General features: G+C 56.7%; 1 protein-coding gene across 2 annotated transcripts in view; it reads right to left on the minus strand.

Annotated features, from left to right (window-relative positions):
• Nucleotides 1–968: 968 nt before the first annotated feature.
• The window catches only part of KSR1 (kinase suppressor of ras 1), a 136753-nt gene continuing 119713 nt past the window's right edge, over nucleotides 969–18008 (minus strand). The window contains exons 12-21 of one of the 2 annotated variants that reach the window (XM_070394862.1): nucleotides 16637–16691; nucleotides 15812–15860; nucleotides 14647–15032; nucleotides 13018–13114; nucleotides 11660–11793; nucleotides 10813–10944; nucleotides 9043–9178; nucleotides 7019–7152; nucleotides 5856–5936; nucleotides 969–3977 (exon numbers count right to left, since the gene is read on the minus strand). In XM_070394862.1, coding sequence (XP_070250963.1) covers nucleotides 3899–3977; nucleotides 5856–5936; nucleotides 7019–7152; nucleotides 9043–9178; nucleotides 10813–10944; nucleotides 11660–11793; nucleotides 13018–13114; nucleotides 14647–15032; nucleotides 15812–15860; nucleotides 16637–16691 — 1283 coding nt within the window. In that variant the 3' untranslated portion in view covers nucleotides 969–3898. The remainder of the gene's footprint in view (nucleotides 3978–5855; nucleotides 5937–7018; nucleotides 7153–9042; nucleotides 9179–10812; nucleotides 10945–11659; nucleotides 11794–13017; nucleotides 13115–14646; nucleotides 15033–15811; nucleotides 15861–16636; nucleotides 16692–18008) is intronic. The other variant, XM_070394863.1, reaches the window with a different exon arrangement.

Below are 18008 nucleotides of genomic sequence, written 5' to 3' on the forward strand. Positions count from 1 at the left end.
ATGGGAATTGAGAGATTTCACATAAAAATCCAGACCTCTAGTGTCTCTTAAAAAAAAAAGGCAAACAAACATAAAGGAAGATGTGGCAACGCTGGGCTCTCAGAGCCGAGTGCTGGCTGCCTCCTTGGAGTGTGGCTCTCCAGGCAGCCACGCTCCTCCCCAGGCCCTGATGCCTCTCCAACACGGAGGGCAGGTGCCCGTGGCCATCGGCCATTACACTCCTCCTGTGTGCTTCTTGTAAGACACACGTGTTTCGTCATTCCTAGGACTCTCCCGAAAGCGAGGAAATAAGCAATACATTGAAAGGGCCTCTATTTGTCACTGGCTCATGGCTGAGGGCAACAGTACCACCTTCTTCTCTGTGTCCCAGCACTTAGCACCATCTTCTGAACATAGTAAGTAGGTGCCCAATACGTGTCTGGTCTCTAGGTCCCCCGACTTCTGATGTAACCTCCCCATGCCTCAGTTTCCTCAGTGGAAACACCGCAATTCCTAACTCGTGGTGTTGTGAAGATTAGATGAAGGTGAGGTTATATATGGAAAGCACCTCCCTGGCTCAGAGTAAAGGTCCCACAAATGTCGGTTCCCCATCTCTTCCATCTGTTTGGCTTACCCCAACCTCCAAAGCCCCTCTCTCTATGTACTGGCAAGGACAGGCTCCTAGAAACAAGATCTGGATAAATGACTCCATCCATCGTCCAAGGCTTCTACAAGGCAAAAGCACCTCTGGCCCAAGTGACCAGATGTTCCAGTGGGGGCTGGGTGACCTTCCTCTGTGCATCATGGGACTTCGATGCTGTTTAGAAATATCTGCCTTCAAGGTCCAAGCATACCTCCTCTTTCTCTGGAAGGTACTCCCAGAGCGGGCCCGAACCCCCTGAACCCCCCATTCTGGTTCTCCCCACCATCCATCCATCTGAGCAGCCCCCACACTCATCGGACTGAGCCAAGCAGACACAAGCCCCAGACAACTTGGTATAGTTTTATTCCAACTCCAGATGCCCAGGCTTGGCCTGGCAGAGGGTGTGTTCTTGCCAGTGGCAAAAAGTGATACAGCACGTTCGTTAATACTCATCGTTTTAATTTAAATTAATAGCATTTCTGGAAGACAAATGCAGTTGGTAGAAAATATAAAAACTTTTCCTGTACAAATTTTACATCACATTCAAAAGAGCAAGTGTGTGCCTCGCGGCCACAGGAGACGCAGGGGGTGCGCGCGCTGATGAGATCCCGGCTGACGTCGCGAAGCCAAGCTCCCGGTTCGGCTTCACAGTTACGTCTCCACCTGCCCCCAAATCGACACCGAACCCAGGCTTACAGGGCGCCACTCCCCCCGAGGTCACAAGAAACACTGGGCGGGGGCAGAGTCCAGGGCCCCGTGCCTGTCTTTAATTTGGTGACATGGAGAGGTCACTTTGCTACACACCGCTCACGACTAACAGGGACTCGCTGGGGTTCAGGACCCCAAGTTGCATGGAGACCCAATGGCTGCGGCTCTGGTGGCTAAAGGCAGTGGGGACACAGACCTCGGGACTTTGGAGGTGAGGCTGGAACTGGGGGGGGGCCCTGAAGGGCCAGCGCTTGGGCTCCACTCTGACCCCAGTGCGGACCTCTGCAGCCCCCAGAGCTCTCTCCAAGGAGGCCTCCCAGCGTCTCCTTCCCCTTCACAGTTGGCCATGAGGCTGAATTCACAGTATCTGCCGTCCTTCATGTTTCCAGGGCAGGAAGGGAGAGCACACGGAGGGCACGCACGTCTTCCTAACCTCATTCACAGTCGTGGAAACACAGGGAAGGGGGCCAGTGGGGGGGCTTTCCGAGGTGTTTATCCTAAATGACGGGGAGTGCAGAGGCTCGGGCTACGCGTGGAGAGGCTGCCCGGGGCCTTGGAGAAGAGGTGCCCCCCCGACGCTCAGCTACACTCTCAGGGTTCCTGGCAGACCGTCAGTTCCATCAGGGTGGAGACGGTGACTGTCCTATCACCAGGCCCCCCGCACTTGCACAGAGCACAGCAGCTGCTCAATGAAAGCTTCTTGAGCTGACCCACGAGTGTCACACTCATGAGAAAAAACAAAACGCAGACTAACTTCCGTGGGCTAAGGAGGCACTGAGCCCCGTGTGCTCCGCTGCTGTCCAACCCAGGGCTCACCAGCACGGCCTCGGGCTCAGAGGGGGAAGCCAAAGGCATGATGGGGAGACACAGACAGCCCCACAGAGGACAGACAGACCCACACAAGCCGAAGCCACTGGTTTCCAGCTCCCATCTTCCTCCCACACCCGAACTGGGAAGTGGGGAGGCGCTCCCATCCGGAGGGCGGACAGGCAGCGGGAGCCGGGTACCTTGCGTTGCCCGGCAACTGTGCTCTCCAAGTACCGCTCAGCCAGGGTGCTGGCCTGGCCTGGAGAGGGGCCCACAGCATCTGGGCAGAGGCCCGCTTCATACGGCAATTTGGTCAGACCAGGAAGGGGGAGGGTGGCTCTAAAGATTGGGAGCTTTGCTAGGGGCATAAATGAAAGGGGTGGGAGGACCACCTGCCTCCCACCTTGGCTCAGAGCATGGACACAGGTTCTGGGCCTGAACCCAACCACACGGCCACTCTCACCCCCCTTGGTCATTTCTGGTGGGGAGCCTAGTAGGACAGAACGTCCACTGACGGGCTTCTTTGCCACCTGGAACTTGTCTCTTGAGGCGGCAGCTTCTAATGAAGACAGGCAGGATGCTCTCTCATCACAGGCTGTCCTTCTGGTTCAAACGGAGGCCTGACAGGGAGGCCTGACTCGGTGCTGGGGAAGGCTCTGGAGACTGGGGGGCTCTCATAAAAGGGGGGGCACACGCCTCCCTTCTTAGCTCTGCACATGGACAGTGGGGAGCCAGGAGTGGGCTGAGGGGCTTCAACAGGACTGGGGCCGGGGAAGAGATGGGCGGCTCCACGCCTTGGGGTGACTGAGGATGGGTGTCTAAGGGACCAGCCAGGTAACACTGAGGCTAGGAGGGGGCTCGGGGACCCACTGATGCTTCTCCTTCCCCCATACCTTCCTGTCCTCACGGAGCCTTCACGGCACACACAGCCTTCGCTCTGGGGTCAAATGTCAGGGACTCAGCTCTGTCTAAAAAGCCGAGGCCCTGGCTGCCTCCCTGGGGGCAGGAAGGAAACTTCGCTGCAGAAGGTGGAACCCTGGCGGGAACCACTGGATCAGCGCAGATGTTATTCGGGTTTGATCTGTCTCTGCGTTTCCAGCTGGGATGGGCTGAACTGCAGGGGTCAGAGGTGAACCCAGCTCTCTGGGATCTGGGGACCCTCGTATTCCAGCTCAGTTCCCAGCCAGGGTTTCCTCTGCAAGAGGAGGAAGGGACAAGGGGAGACCCCGGCCGAGGGAGCTTCCCCCCCTCCCGACAAGGTTTAGGGCCAAAGTAGAGGCGAGGTCAGATCTGTGGTCCCCCGTCCTGCCCCCAAAACGTCCACAACCAGGAGGCTTTCCTTCCTGCGGCCCAGCGCGGGCTCCCTGCCCACAGGGCTCTCCACAGGGGCACCACGTCCGCTGTCCCGGCCGGCGGGGCCGGCGCACCCCCGCACAGCCTGCTTTTATTATTACCTATTGTAAAACATCGCGCTCACTCCGCAGAAACGTACATGTAAACATTGGCTGCCCGTCGGGACAGGTTTGGTTGTTGGTGATGTCACTTTAAGGAACAGCAGGTGCAGCTCCGTCTCCGAGACCCGAGCGTTTTCTGCGCACAAACAGGTCTGAGCCCAGAACGCGGGCTCCTGGCTTGCGGCGCTTGGGGGAGCGGCGGGCGGACGTTTCGGCGGCGAGTGCTGCTTTTTGTGGTGGAGGTTGTGTGGATGTTTTAGAAACACTTTGAAAAAGGAGGAAATCGGCGGGGAAACTGCACAGCTGGCTACATCTTTGGATTACTGGCCTCCAGGGCGCCCAAGCCAAACCTCTCAAACCGGGGTACAACTTTGCTGCTGTTAATGCTGCAAAGAGGAACAAAAACAAGGGTTACGGCCCCGCTGGTCTCGAGCAGATTAGGGTGACATGAGCTAAGGAGCGGGCCAATTCCAGAAGCTCACAGAGGACCCAGCCCACCAAGGGAGAATGATTCCACAGCCAACGGCCGCAGTCTCAGCAGAGCTGCTCCTGGTGGTGCCGGGTTGGGAGCCCAGCCTTGGCCACACGCCGCCTGGAGGGCGGCGGCTTGTGCCTCTCACAGCCCCCAGCTCCCAGAGCAAGTACCTGCCATGGCTCCTGTGAGCTGACTTCTCACCACAGCCCAGGGAAGCTCGTGCTCCCAGAGGAACTGGGAGAAGGACACCCGACCCCAGAGCTGAGTGACATCACCAGCTCCTGTGAGAAGTGGGCCTCACACACGGGAGAACAACAGGGCCACCTGGAAGCACGCGGTGCTCAGGGCCGGCCTCCAGAGACCGGGATCGGGTCTTGGGGGCCCAGGAATCTGCATTTGGCAACAATGCAGGGACTCTGGGTGCCCGGCCAACCACACTCTTGATGAGCTGGCTCAGGGTCTGGAAATTGCCGTCCGCACTGGGCAGATGTAAAGGGAGCAACGTTGCGGGTGGGAGGGGGGCAGGAGCTTTGCTTTCATCAATGAAACTGTTTGGAGACAGGCCCCTTGCTTTCAGACCACCCCCCCTGAGCGCTGCTGAGCAGTCCTTCCAAGTGTCTGTCTTTTACGGCAACAGACCTTGGGGTGTCCACCACCGGCAGCCCTGCAGAGGGGACGGCCCTGCGCAGCTCTGAAATCGCCCCACTCCTTGCTGGACAAGATCCCTACGGTTAATAGCCAAGCAGACCCCCTCCCCCTGTTCTTTGGACCCAGCCACTGGGAGGCCGACGTGCTGGGGTTGGCAACGTGCAGGTTGGCAGGGTGCGGGGAGGGCACAGGTCTCACTGAGCTGTTAGTAGGAGGCAGGGCCACCCAACAAAACACGCTAGCACCCGCAGAGGAAGAGCTAGAGAGGGTGCAGCCGCGTCCAGGGCCTTCTGGGGGGAGCTGTTAGGGAGTCCTCCGCGGACGTCAGTTATTCAGGCACACGCAGGCGGTGGAGACGGAGGGGCCAGTTTTAAAAACAAACAAAGCAAAAGAGGAGGCCTCAGGAGAGAAGGTGGAGCGGCAGAGATGGCGTCCCCCGGGTTAGTGCCCGCCTCTCGGTTTGCATTTGAGCAGGAGTCGAGGTGCCGAGTGACGATTAGGAGGAAGAAAGCCCCAGGCACATGCGAGGCAGCCAGGCCTACAACCTATGGGAGGAAAGAGAAGGGAGAGCAGCGTGAGTGAGAACCGGGCCCCACGGGGCGGGGGCAGCAGCCGGGGCCTGGCCAGGTCAGGGGACCCTCTTTCCCTGGAGAGAAAGGGACACTCCTGTTCCATCCCAGGCCTGGCAGCCGAGCGGGCAGGGAGGGGAGCCTGGCGCAAAGAGCCATCCCTGAGCTGCCCGGAGCCCGGTCACAGGATCTGAATCAGAGGTTGGCCAATGGGCCCTCTGCCCCTCAGCCCTGGACTAGGGAGATGGACTTGTTGGAGCTCACTACTTCTGCTCACTGCATTCTTCTGTAAGCTCTGGCCAGAGGGCACCCGGGGGTTTCAGACGATGACCTCCGTTCTCTCTCACCCAGGCGCAAGCCATCGTTTGCCACAGGGTGGGCAGAGGCCCTGCGAGAGAAATACGAGCCCGCAGAGGCCCTGCCGGCGGCCGTTTCAGCTGCAAAAACATCCCTTAGGTTTATGAGAAAAACACACACAAAGATGAGGAGCTGGATGCAGACAGGCAGAAAGCAGGGTGAGCGGAGGGGAGGCTGCGTCAGGCAGAGAGGGAGGGAAGTAACAGAAGACACACTATTCCTCCAGAGCGGGGCAGGGGTTCTTAAAGTCAGGGTGGCCGTATCGTCCTTTCCCGTAGTATCGGCTCCGCCAGCGACTGGGAGTGCCCCGCGATCATGTTGCCAGGTGTGGGAGGAGCGAAGTCCGCAGGTGATGCCGTAGGGTCGGCCCCCGCGTGACAGGTGGAGGAGGAGCCACAGGAATCAGGATGGCGGGAAGAGACAGGGAGATGACAGGACAGGTCATCGCATCAGCCACCCCCCAAAATAAAAAAGCAACAAAACCGATGGAAAAGAAAAAGAAAAGGAGAATTAGAGGCTGAGTGTGTAGAAGTAAAAGTCATGAACAGGAAGCTGTGACACGGACTCATGAGGGGGTGCTGGCATTCTTTTCCTTAGAGGCTGATCGTGGTGGGCCAGAAGCAGTGCCCAGCGGTGCCTCAGTTTCCCTCAGTGAAATGAGACTGTGGGCTATGGGGTCTTTAGGGGATCTGGAACCATCTCACAGCACCTAGCTTTCTCTTCTGCGGATGAGAAAACCGGGGCCCAGGCTGTCAAATGAGTTACTTCTTGCAAGTCCAGGAGAACCCTCTGCTCCTGGTCTCTCCTGGGACGGCTCCTGTTCAAAGCCCAGCTCCAAGGACTTCTCTGCCAGAGACCCTTCCTCAAGCTCCCTGGGTGGGCAGAGAAGGCCCGTCCCTGCTCCCACAGAGGCCGTGCTCTGTCCCCGCACTCGGCATACTGCAATTATTCCCTCATTCGTTCACGCACCCATCACCTGTTTACTGAGCAAAGGAGAAAGGTTGGGGGACTAGAAAGCTCTGTGCTGAGTCTGCACTATTTTAAGCCACCGCCACTCTGCGGGTTTTGGTAATGCTCTGAGGTCCAGAGGCCCGTGTGGCCCTGTCCTATGCAGCATCCTCTCGCCTGGGCCCGGCGTCAGCACTTCTCTGAGAACAGGGATATGGAAGCTTCCAGAGGAGAGCTGGAGACAAAGGCGTCTCCGGACTAGACGCGGTGAGGGAGACCCTGGTATCACTGGTGAGGAACGAGGTTCCCGGCTCATCTGCTTTGAGTGTTTGCCACAGTCCTGGGCACACAGGGCACATGGTGCCCTCTAAGACCCCACATGCAGCTACCAAGGCTGGCTGGCGGGTTTGGCCGCTGAAGGGGTACTTACTCAGCAGACTTCCAGAAGTGCCCGGGGTGGGAGAGCCGCCGGTTCAGCTTGGGCAGTTTCTCCAGCATTTCCATCAGCAGCGTGAAGCTGGGCCTCTCCTGCAGGTCGAAAGCCCAGCAGGCGGACAGGATCTCCTGTGGGCAGAGGCGGCGTTAGTGGGTGTGAGCCGGCTGAGAGGGAGGAAGGTGAGCTGGGGCCTCTGCACAGGGTCCCCTCAGCACTCGCAAGCACCCCCGGCTCGTGGTCCCTGAACATCTTGCTGACATTGCGATGACTGGCCAGCAGGGCTGAGAAATAACCGAATTTCAGAAAAGCGCTCATACCTCCAGTTCTAATAGAAACGCACAAGCCCATCTCCCCATCTTCCTTCTTTTTTAAAAAATATATTTTTATTGATTTCAGAGAGGAAGGGCAAGGGAGAGAGAAACATCAATGATGAGAGAATCATTGATCGGCTGCCTCCTGTACGCCCCTTAATGGGGATCGAGCCTGCAACTCGGGCATGTGCCCTTGATCGGAATCAAACCCGGGACCCTTCAGTCCACAGGCTGATGCTCTATCCACTGAGCCAAACCAGCTAGGGTTCCCTTCCTTCTCAGACCTCCCTGGAACAATAGTAACAAAGCTGATTAACAGGTCATAGAAAAGACATCGGCAAGGAAGCCACCAGTTTTTAGAACGGAAAGTGGAAGGTGGTGTGTTGATAGGTGAAACACAAGATGCTCTGAATGTGTGCAGAGGGGGCGGCAACAGGTGGGAGCCTCAGCGTCACGGGAACGAAGGCTGAGCGACAAGGACTAAATGCGGTGCAGCAGGTGAGACAGGGCAGCACGGCGGCCCCGAGCGGCCCCAGAGCAGAGCCCTGCTCACCGTGGCGATCTTCGGCCTAATCTCAGGGACCCACACATGTACACCCCCACCTTCAGCCTTTTGATTCAGAGCTACCTGTGAGGAAACATCCTGCACGCACAGTCAGGCTGACGTGCCCACGTGACAGCGGCATGTGCACATCCACTTAGACTCGGCAGCTCAGGTGTTTGCTCCTCACTATGACCGGGCCCCTGGGGTAGCTGCCAGGTAGGAAAACTGGGGATAAACGGACCCTAAAAACACCGACTGAGGACACGGTGTGTGTGTGCAGGGGAGGGTTATCCATAAAACAAGACCAGGGTGCAATAAAGAAAGAAACTGACAAAGTGATAAAGTGCTTGCAATGAATCATGCAGCCTCCGAAATAAAACATGAGGTAGAAGCAGTAGAAAATAAGATCAAGGAGATCCCCTCCCTGCGGACCCAGCGCTGGGGAGGAATGGAAGGAAATGTGACAGAAGGTGAAAGACACGGAAACTCACGCGGAAGGACCACATTCTGTCTAGTGGAAGTTTCCACCAGAAAACAAAGACACCATAGGGCAGGAAACTAGAACAGCCATAAACAAGAAATCGTCTCAGAAAGTGGAGGGGAACAGAAATCTCCAACTGCCAGGGCCCAATCAAGGGACTGACTGAAGAAGACAAAAAGGCTCCAGGTGACGCCAGAACACAGCAGGTTTGAACTCAACCGATGGGCAGGGAAGCTTTTTTTTTAAGAAGGAGGGTAAGCGTGGGGTGATAAAGGACACGGGCTGCCAGCCAGCAGCAACGAGGCCTGCCTGGCACACATCTGGCACACATCTGCCCCAGGTCGCACGGCTCAGGTGTGTGAAGGAAGCGCAGCCAGGCCAAGTGCCCACGCCCTCCCTCTAGCCCAGTGATGGCGAACCTTTTGAGCTCGGCGTGTCAGCATTTTGAAAAACCCTAACTTAACTCTGGTGCCGTGTCACATATAGAAATTTTTTTATATTTACAACCACAGTAAAACAAAGACTTCTATTTTTGATATTTATTTTATATATTTAAATGCCATTTAACAAAGAAAAATCAACCAAAAAAATGAGTTCGCGTGTCATCTCTGACACGCGTGTCATAGGTTCGCCATCACTGCTCTAGCCCTTCCTCCCTGTCCTCGGACAGGTGGCTACTCACCGTGACCTCCTTCCCCAGGCTGGCGGAGGCCAGGACTCGCTTCATTCCCTCTCCACTTCCGATCTGCCAGATCAAGGCCTCTGCGGCTTGGTTCTTAAAGGGCCAGTCTCTTGCTTGCAGCTCATACCAAACGGTCCTGTGGAGACCATCCGTGAAGCGTGAGCTCCTGGACCACTCAGTCCAGCTCACGCCCGGGGCTCCTGCTGCCAATGCCAGGAGCCCAGCCAGAGGCTCCAGGATCCTTCTCCAGCCTTCTCTACCGGCTGGGCTTCAGGGAATGCCATGACCGCGTCCTGGAGGGTCTAGCAGTGGTTCTCAACCTTCCTAATGCCTCGACCCTTTAATACAGTTTCTCATGTTTTGGTGACCCCCAATTTCATTGTTACAAATTGAACATAATTAAAGCACAGTGATTAATCACAAAAACAATATGTAATTATATATGTGTTTTCCGATGGTCTTAGGCGACCCCTGTGAAAGGGTCGTTCGACCCCCAAAGGGTCGCGACCCACAGGTTGAGAACCGCTGGTCTAGAGTGTCTGTGGCCTGGTGTTCCCATTGTGCTGGGGAGTCTGAGGCAGCCCAGGCTCTGAGCAGAGATCCTGGTATAACTGTCAACATTAGTGGGACTGATGCCTACATCCAAAGGTTGTTTGAGGAGCAACAAAAATGCCACGCCCCTGCCGAAACCGGTTTGGCTCGGTGGATAGAGCGTCGGCCTGCGGACTGAAGGGTCCCGGGTTCGATTCCGGTCAAGGGCATGTACCTTGGTTGCGGGCATATCCCCAGTGGGAGATGTGCAGGAGGCAGCTGGTCGATGTTTCTCTCTCATCGATGTTTCTGACTCTCTATCTCTCTCCCTTCCTCTCTGTAAAAAATCAATAAAATATATTTAAAAAAAAAAAAAAAATGCCACGCCCAGTGCCTGGCACACAGGGTTCTTCAGAAATGATAAGGAAGGAGGAGGGTGAGAGACCACCTCCGAGGGAAGGACATCCGAGAGATTACAGGGTGAGGCCTCACTCAGCCTCTCCCAGTCCCCTGGCCTTTCCCGACTGATCTGGATGGGGACCTCCTCTGTTAGAGCCACACTGTCCCGTGTGGGGGCCACTGAGCCACTCTCACGTGGGCGTGAAACTGAGTTGTAATGTGGGTGTTAAAATACACGCCAGGCTTTTCGACTCTGTACGGTGGTAAGGCAGCCCCTTCAATTTTAATTTCTGATTACACGTTGAAGTGATAATATTTTGGAGAATCCAAGTTACAGAAAATACATGACTGCAACGGATTTCATCGGTTTTTCTTTTTTAATGCGGCCAAGAGAAAACTTCCTATGTGGCTCACATTAGACAGGGTGGGGCAGAAGGAGGTTTGCAGTTATTCGTATGGAAAATAAATAGTAATGTAAGAATGATCTGTTTCGTGTACTCATAACTGCAAACCTCCTTTTGCCCCACCCTGTATCCTCCGTTTTTCTTTTGCTCACTTTCCAGGGGCACTAGAGGTTGCTGGCAGGACATCCCAGAGTGAGGGGACCCAGAGGGGCAGTTCTTAGCTCTGGTGAGCGTCCTCACGGACAATGGGTGAGACCTTAGTCCTCATGAAACTATGCTATTGGGGAGGTGCCATTACTCTCCCATTTTACAGGGAGGGAAAGGGAGGGTCAGTGGTGCAGTCACTCGCCCAACAAGCAGCAGAGCCAGGGCTCAAAGCACGCCCCCGGCCCCCACCCCGGCCCCCAGCCTCAGAGCCGCAGCAGGGCCTCCTCACCCGAATGCATAGACGTCAGCAGCTTTGGAGAACGGCAGCTGATCCTCTTCTTTCCCGGGGGTCATCTCACGCACGATCTCAGGAGCCAAGTAGCACAGCCAGTCATGTGACAGCTTCAGCTGGTTCTCACGCCTGGTGGCCAAGAAGCCAGGGCACGGACACAAAGCCTTTCAGCGAGCGGCCTGTAGAGGCTCGCCTGGCACCACCCACGCCCGGCCCAGAGAGGCCACACGCTGAGCCCGCACTTGCCAAGGCACGGGGGCGCTTGGGGGGAATGTAGCAGGAGAGCGATAGCCGGGTTTTTCTAGGGAAGCCAGCCAAGAAGGGGGATGGGGAGGGAGCCACGCTGGCAGGTGCCTGGTTCTCGGAGCACATCCTGGAGGACTGGAGCACATCCCTGTGCAGGAAATCAGACCTGCTGTGCATCTCAGGACCTGGCCTGGAGCTGGCTCTCCAGCCCGGCTGCCACTCTGCCTCCCGGGGGTCCCCCAGATGCTTGGAGAGGAGCCTTTCTCCCCATCCCACCCCTTCAAGATTTGGAGAAATAACGCCTGATGCCCTTCCTCACATGGGGGACTTGAACCCTGGTCTTCTGCCCAAGGTGGTAAATGTGAGTGAGGGGACCCAGCCTCCCTGGGTCAGCCTGAGAACCAAGTGTACGAGGGACCTGCAGGTTATCAAATCTGATTCTGGACCAGAACCACAAAGGCAGGACCAAAGCAAACTGGCCCTTCCTACAGGGAGGGCTGCTCCTCAGACGCAGGAGTGCCCAGACCCCAGCTGGACCCAGGCCCACCCAGCACCCCAGTTCCTCCCAGTTCCGTCCGGATGCCCAAGGCCAACTCACCGTCCCTCTCGGACCACGCCTGACATCCCGAACAGCCCAAAGTCGGTGATGACCACTTTGCCGTTGTCATAGAAGACGTTCTTGGATTTGAGATCCTTGTGCACGATGCCCTTGGCATGCAGGTACCCCATGCCCTGGAAGACAGCAGAGCCCCACGTCAGGGGGAGGGGAGAAGAGTGACAATGACCTAGTGTCCACCTGGGCCAGGCACCGAGCTCGACGCCATACCCAGATCGCCTCACTTAATCTTCACAATCTCACGCGGTGTGACTGTCTCCATTTTACAGATGAGGAAACCCAACTCAGAGAGAGGCGGTCACCTGCTCCAGGCCACACAGCTGAGATCTGGCTTTGGTCCATCTGTGCCCTTTCCATGCCTGTGTTGTCCAGCATCCTACTCAGACTTAGCTAACGTGGGACACGAGGAGAGGGAGAAGGGTGGGAAGCTGGGTGCCAGGAAGTATATAAAGCATGACGAAACCATCCGTATTAAGGCATACAGGACCCATGTGATCTGGGACCTCTATCCAGGCTTTAACCAGCCGGCTTGTACCCTCAGACTGGGCAAGGGCTCGGGGGGGGGGGGGGGGGGGGGGGGGGCGGGGGGGGCGGGGGAGAGGGAGAGGGCGGAGAAAGGAAAGGAGGCTGGGCTAAGGCAGAAGAGAAAGGAAAGGCCGGAAAGGGACCCAAACCTGGGGGCAGCTGCTGGGAAAGCTTTTCAACCGAAAACAAGAAAAGAGGAACTCCCACCCCGCAGTATTCTAGTTTTTATCTGGGCCTGTTGCTAAAGAAAGCAAAAAAAAAAGTTTTTTCTTCATTTTTATTTAACTACTTTAAAAGGATGAAAGAAAGAAAAAGGGCTGCCTGAGTTGAGCCCGGGGGCCTGTCCTCATGAAACTTGGATTTGGAAACTTTTAAGGCAGAAGTGTGGGTGCTCCCCCAGCCCCCCACCACAATGCTAACACACACACCCAGTGCTGGCCCCGGGCCCAATGCTCTCTCCGTAGATGATCCCGTGTTACCCTTGTGTCCATCCTCCAAGGGAGGTTATGTTGGTTTCCCCGTTTTATACGGAAGCCAAGGCTCAGAGAGGCTTAACCACCTGCCCAAAGTCACACAGCTGATGGGAGCAGGATTCAAACTCAGGCCGCCTGGCGTTAAAGCCCGCTGCGTTCCTCCCTGACCAATCCATTCCCTCACTGCTCACCTAGTTTCCAGCTGTAGCTCTAATTGATGAGACACAGATGGAGGGGAGGCGTGTAGGGGTCCCACCCTTGAGGTACCCCAACGCAGGGGAGAGACAAAGGCAGCCGCCACCACCCTGACACAGGCAGACAGAGCAGGAGGACGCCGCTTACCTTGATGATCTCCTGAGCGATCTGCCGCGTCTTGTTGATGTCCAGCGATGTCTTGGGGTCCCTCACAAACGAGTGTAACGTCCGCCCCTTGCAGAAGCTATTGAGAGCGGCGGGTCAGGCAGAGGTTTGGGGCCAGTGCAGCCTGACCCCGGCCCTGTGGAGCCTGGGAGGGGCCGTGGGGAGAGCTGTGCTCTCTCCAACCCCTGCACCAGAATCCTCGTTCTTAACCAAGCCTGCCTCCCAATCCTCTGGGCCTGCCTGAACGTACAAACACAAACTCACATGCACCCCATTTGTGGCCCAGGGCAACGTCGGGCCCTGGGGCTCCCTGTAATGATTCTCATGATCGTTTCTATTGTTTTCTGATCACAGAGATTTTATTTCAGTAAAGGAGAGTGGGAGGACGGTGGAGGGGTGTCAGCGTGGTTATTGGATAAGGGCCCGCATTTTGGGGTCCCCCTCTACATTGCCCCCTAAAACGTGAGGTGAGGAAGGACCCAGAGAGAACGTGCACCCACCCTCCTGATCCAGGGAGAAGGTGACTTACGCCACCTGAGGGAGGGGCTAGTCCAGCTGTGGGCAAACTACGGCCCTCGGCCCGATCCGGCCCGTTTGAAATGAATAAAACTAAAAAAAAAAAAGACCGTACCCTTTTATGTAATGATGTTTACTTTGAATTTATATTAGTTCACACAGACACTCCATCCATGCTTTTGTTCCGGCCCTCCGGTCCAGTTTAAGAACCCATTGTGGCCCTCGAGTCAAAAAGTTTGCCCACCCCTGGGCTAGTCATTAGAAAATGTCTCCAAGGAGATAAGATGCTGGAGCCTCAGAAACTTTGAGAGCAGATGAGGGTCCAGAATATTGGCTGATAGTTCCTTACCTGTGTCCCAAGTGCCTTCAGGATATTCTACTAGTAAAGCACGCTAAACCTTTGTCAACGAAGGCCCTGCTTCATTATTATAGGTATTCATTTTAAGCCAGTGGTTCTCAACCTTCTGGCCCTTTAAATACAGTTCCCCATGTTGTGACCCAACCATAAAATTATTTTCGTTGCTACTTCATAACTGTAACGTTGCTACTGTTAGGAATCGTAATGTAAATATCTGATATGCAGGATGGTCTTAGGCGACCCCTGTGAAAGGGTCGTTCAACCGCCAAAGGGGTCGAGACCCACAGGTTGAGAACTGCTCAGATCTTTTATGGGACTGGGTGGGTAAGAGATGGAAGGATGGAAGGACTGACGGACAGCGCTGGCGCCTGGGGTGTGGGGGTTGTGGAGCTGGCATCACCACCATAAGGCTGCCTAAGGAACCACGCTGTCGTGCTCTGGGCTGGCATTTTGTCCCCGGGTGTGGTGGCGGGTGACCTCGCACTGCTCAGGAGTTCTGGTGGGTGGTGACTTATGTCTGTTTCTGATAAACAAGCAAAATGGGGGTGTATCCATGTCCAATCACTATGCTGTACACCTGAAACTAATATAATATTGCCTGTCAACTATAACTGAAAAATAAACTTAACTAAAACCAAAAATCTTCCACCCTCTCCAGGGCATCCACATAAGTATCAGGGCCCCCAGGGAAGGTGAGGCTGAGGAGGCCACCCCAGCGAGGGCCGGGGTGGGGTTACCTGGTGATGATGGCCAGGTGGGGCGGGTTCATGCAGGCCCCCATGAAGAGCACCACGTTCTCGTGCCGCGTCTGCCGGTAGTTCATCACCTCCTTCTTGAACAGCTTCAGGTGGTCCTGGTTGTGGCCGTCCATCTCCAGCAGGCGGATGGCCACCTCGCCGTGCCAGCGGCCACGGTGCACGCGGCCCCAGCGGCCCTGCCCGATGGGCTCGCCCAGCTCCACCTGCTCGAAGGGGATGTCCCACTCCTGCAGGTACACGCTGGTCTGGCTGGCCTTGCGGGAGATGGGGCCCCGCCAGGTGCGGCGGGAGCTCGGCAGGTCGTCCACCTCGTCCTCGTCCTCGTCGTCTTCCGCCTCTGACTTGCCAGCCTCCGGCTCCTCGGCCTGGAAGGACAGGAGGAAGGAACTGAGGGGCAGCAGATCTGGGCTCCACTGACTCCCCCTCCCCGGAGCCCCTATCAGGTGAGGGAGGAGGACGGGCACAGGGTTGGGAGGCCCGGGTCCCGGTGCCAGCCCTGCACTGGCTTGTGTGGACAATAGGCAGGTCACTTGGCACCTCAGTGTCCAAATCCACGAAATACAGGCCTTGGCGGGGGAGGGGGGCATGGGGGGGGAGGCCTAACACACCAAGAGCTCCCTATGAGTGACATCTGATCACTGGGGAAGCGCCGACATCCCCGGCATGAAGAATGTAACCGCATTCATGCTTCCTGGGTGTTCTTTTGTTTAAGCACAAGCGTCTGACTCTTCTCTGGGCAGGAGTTAGTTAACATTCTGCTCGCTTTGCAGGGAGCCAGGCTCGGCTGATACTGTGGTTCAAGGGTCAAGTAGTGTTGGACTTGGGTACAATCAGAATCAGCTGGGGAGCTTTGGTAACAGATGTCTGGCCCCACCCTAGACGGACTGAAGCAGAGTCTCCAGGGCTGGGCCCGGGCCTCCAGGCTAGGGGTGGGAATCATGGGCATTAAGAGCTGACTTTAGCCTCCAAAACAGAAAAGCAAAGGGAAGCTTGCTTCCTCATCCTTCTTCCCTGCCAAGCACATCTGGCCACATCTGCTGCAGCAGGCACCTGAGGTGGCCTCGCAGGGCCCGGCACCTAACCCGCTCTGCATGCTGAGCTGGAGGGAAAGAGGGAGGGGAGAGAAGGCGCTGTCTAGGCTCACCTCTACTTCATGATCCTCCAACACGTCTGCCTTCGGCTGGTCGTCGAGCCTAAGAGTAAAACTGGGTTTGTCAAGGAGGCCCTGAGGGTGGGCCACTCCGCTCTCAGCTGGGCCGGGGACTCCCCTGTGAGGTCTGAGAAGAGGCCACCAGGCCTGGATCCTGACTTTGACCCTCACCTATGGGAAAGGCGGTCTGGATGCTGTGGAAATAGTCAGGAGGCCGAGGACCAGGCCCCATTCCCTTCTCCAGCCTCGGCCTTCTCCTGAGGGTGGCGGGGTTGGGGGTGGGGGGGGGGGGGGGCAGGGACCACCAAGGCCCTTTCGACCTGACAGCCAGTATGGAGGTTCCAACACAAGCACAGAACTTGAGATTCTACTTGAGAATTGGTTCTGGTACGTCCCGGCTGTGTGACTTTACGCAGTTTCTTAACCTCTCTGAGCTGGCGATCCCATCTGTACACTGAGGATGTACCTACTTGGGAACCTAAGTCAGGTGCTCAGCGTGGCCTGACACTGAGCTAGGGCTGCATGAGCAGGAGCTATTTCTAGTAGTTTCTATAACTCTGAGTACCCTTTGCCCCCTCCTCCTGGGTCAGGTTTACCGCCCCACCCAATGTTGACTGCACCGATAAGAGGCGAAAAAAACCCTCTGGCTGAGCTCAGGGGCCTAGGGTGCCTTAGCCCAAGCCGTTTGCCATCTGGCTGGCCCATATGCAAAGTGGGAGGTCAGAGGTTCACGGGGCGCGGGGAGACGGTCAGAGATGTGGATCCAGCTGCCACGAGTCCCCATGGAGGAGAAAGAGGACACAGCACGGGAATGCCTACCGGGTGCTGTCGGCTGCATCGGGAAACGGGGCTGCCGGTGGAAATGCGGAAATGTCTGGAGGAAACAAAAAGCAAATACGAAGCGTGAGACCACCTTCCCACCCCCGTGAAAGACACAGCGCTTACTCGCAGGGAAGTGGGTTCTCCCCCAGCCGCCCCTCACAGGGCTACACACAGGTTCTCCAGCCCTTCCCACGGGGCCACCTTGTGCTTTTCCTGAAACGGAACCTGAACGCAGCCTCTACAGCACTTGGTTTGTCCCAGAGGGGCCCCAGGTGGGCGAGGAGGATGAAGCCTCAGTGAACGCCATTCCCCTGTGGTCTAACTGCCTCATACCAGCAAGTGGTGGAAGCAACCTGGGCTACTGTTGACTGGATGTGGGCCAGGCCCTCCTGCTCTGCTTGGAGGCCGGGGCTGGTGGCCAGCGGAGGCAGAAGGAGGACTTACAGGTGGCTCGTGAGGGACACCTGGTGCCTGGCACCGGGGCTGGGAATTTCTGGCGGGAGCTGAGCCTGCCCCCTCGGCTTCCAGGTTTGGTCCGCTGGTGGACAGCTCGCAGGGAGAGGAAGAAACACACAGCCCACACACCAGCTGGGGCCGCCCCCTGAGTCTGGGGCTTTCCCAGTTTTGGCACCGGAAGCTGCACAGGGACACCTGAGAGATGGTCACCCAGGGCGAAACCAGTGTGTTACATAAGGCCAAGGCCTCTATAGCTGCTCCTGCTGCTGCCTGCCTCCTCCTGTTCTCGCCAATGCACTCGGGGAGACTGGCAGCCCTGGGGCCGGCTGGGCCCCTCGCTCCCTCCTCTTTTATCAGCTAAAGAAGATAAACTGGAGTTAGCAGCGGCTCAGGCTAATCGCGCCTCTCCCTGTCTTCTAGGACAAAGAGCCTCCCCATCGGCCATCAAACTTCCCTCGACCTCACTCCAGGGCTTTCTCCTAGGCCAGTGGTCGGCAAACTGCGGCTCGCGAGCCACATGAGGCTCTTTGGCTCCTTGAGTGTGGCTCTTCCACAAAATACCACGTGCGGGCGCGCACGTACAGTGCAGTTGAAACTTCGTGGCCCATGCGCAGAAGTCGGTATCTGAACCACAGGTTCTCAACCTCTCTGGAAGCTCGCAGACATAAAGAATCTGATAGCAGCCGCGGGCCTTCTTATCAAGGAAACGCACGCGTGTGCCCAACATCCAGTGCACAGTCTCTGGGAGATGCCAGGCCCGGGCAGCCGCTGCTAAGGCCTCCTCCAAGCACCGCTGTATCGTGTCCGCAGACTGCCAGGGAGGCCTGACACTTCTCCCATCCAACACCACTCAAATGCTTCCACGGAAGAAAATCATGCGTGGGGTGGGGGGTTCAGGGAGAAGCAGCACTTC

The sequence above is a fragment of the Myotis yumanensis genome, unplaced genomic scaffold, assembly GCF_028538775.1.
Source record: "Myotis yumanensis isolate MYYU_CA2020_CCGP unplaced genomic scaffold, mMyoYum1.0.hap1 SCAF_16, whole genome shotgun sequence".
Lineage (NCBI taxonomy): Eukaryota > Metazoa > Chordata > Mammalia > Chiroptera > Vespertilionidae > Myotis > Myotis yumanensis.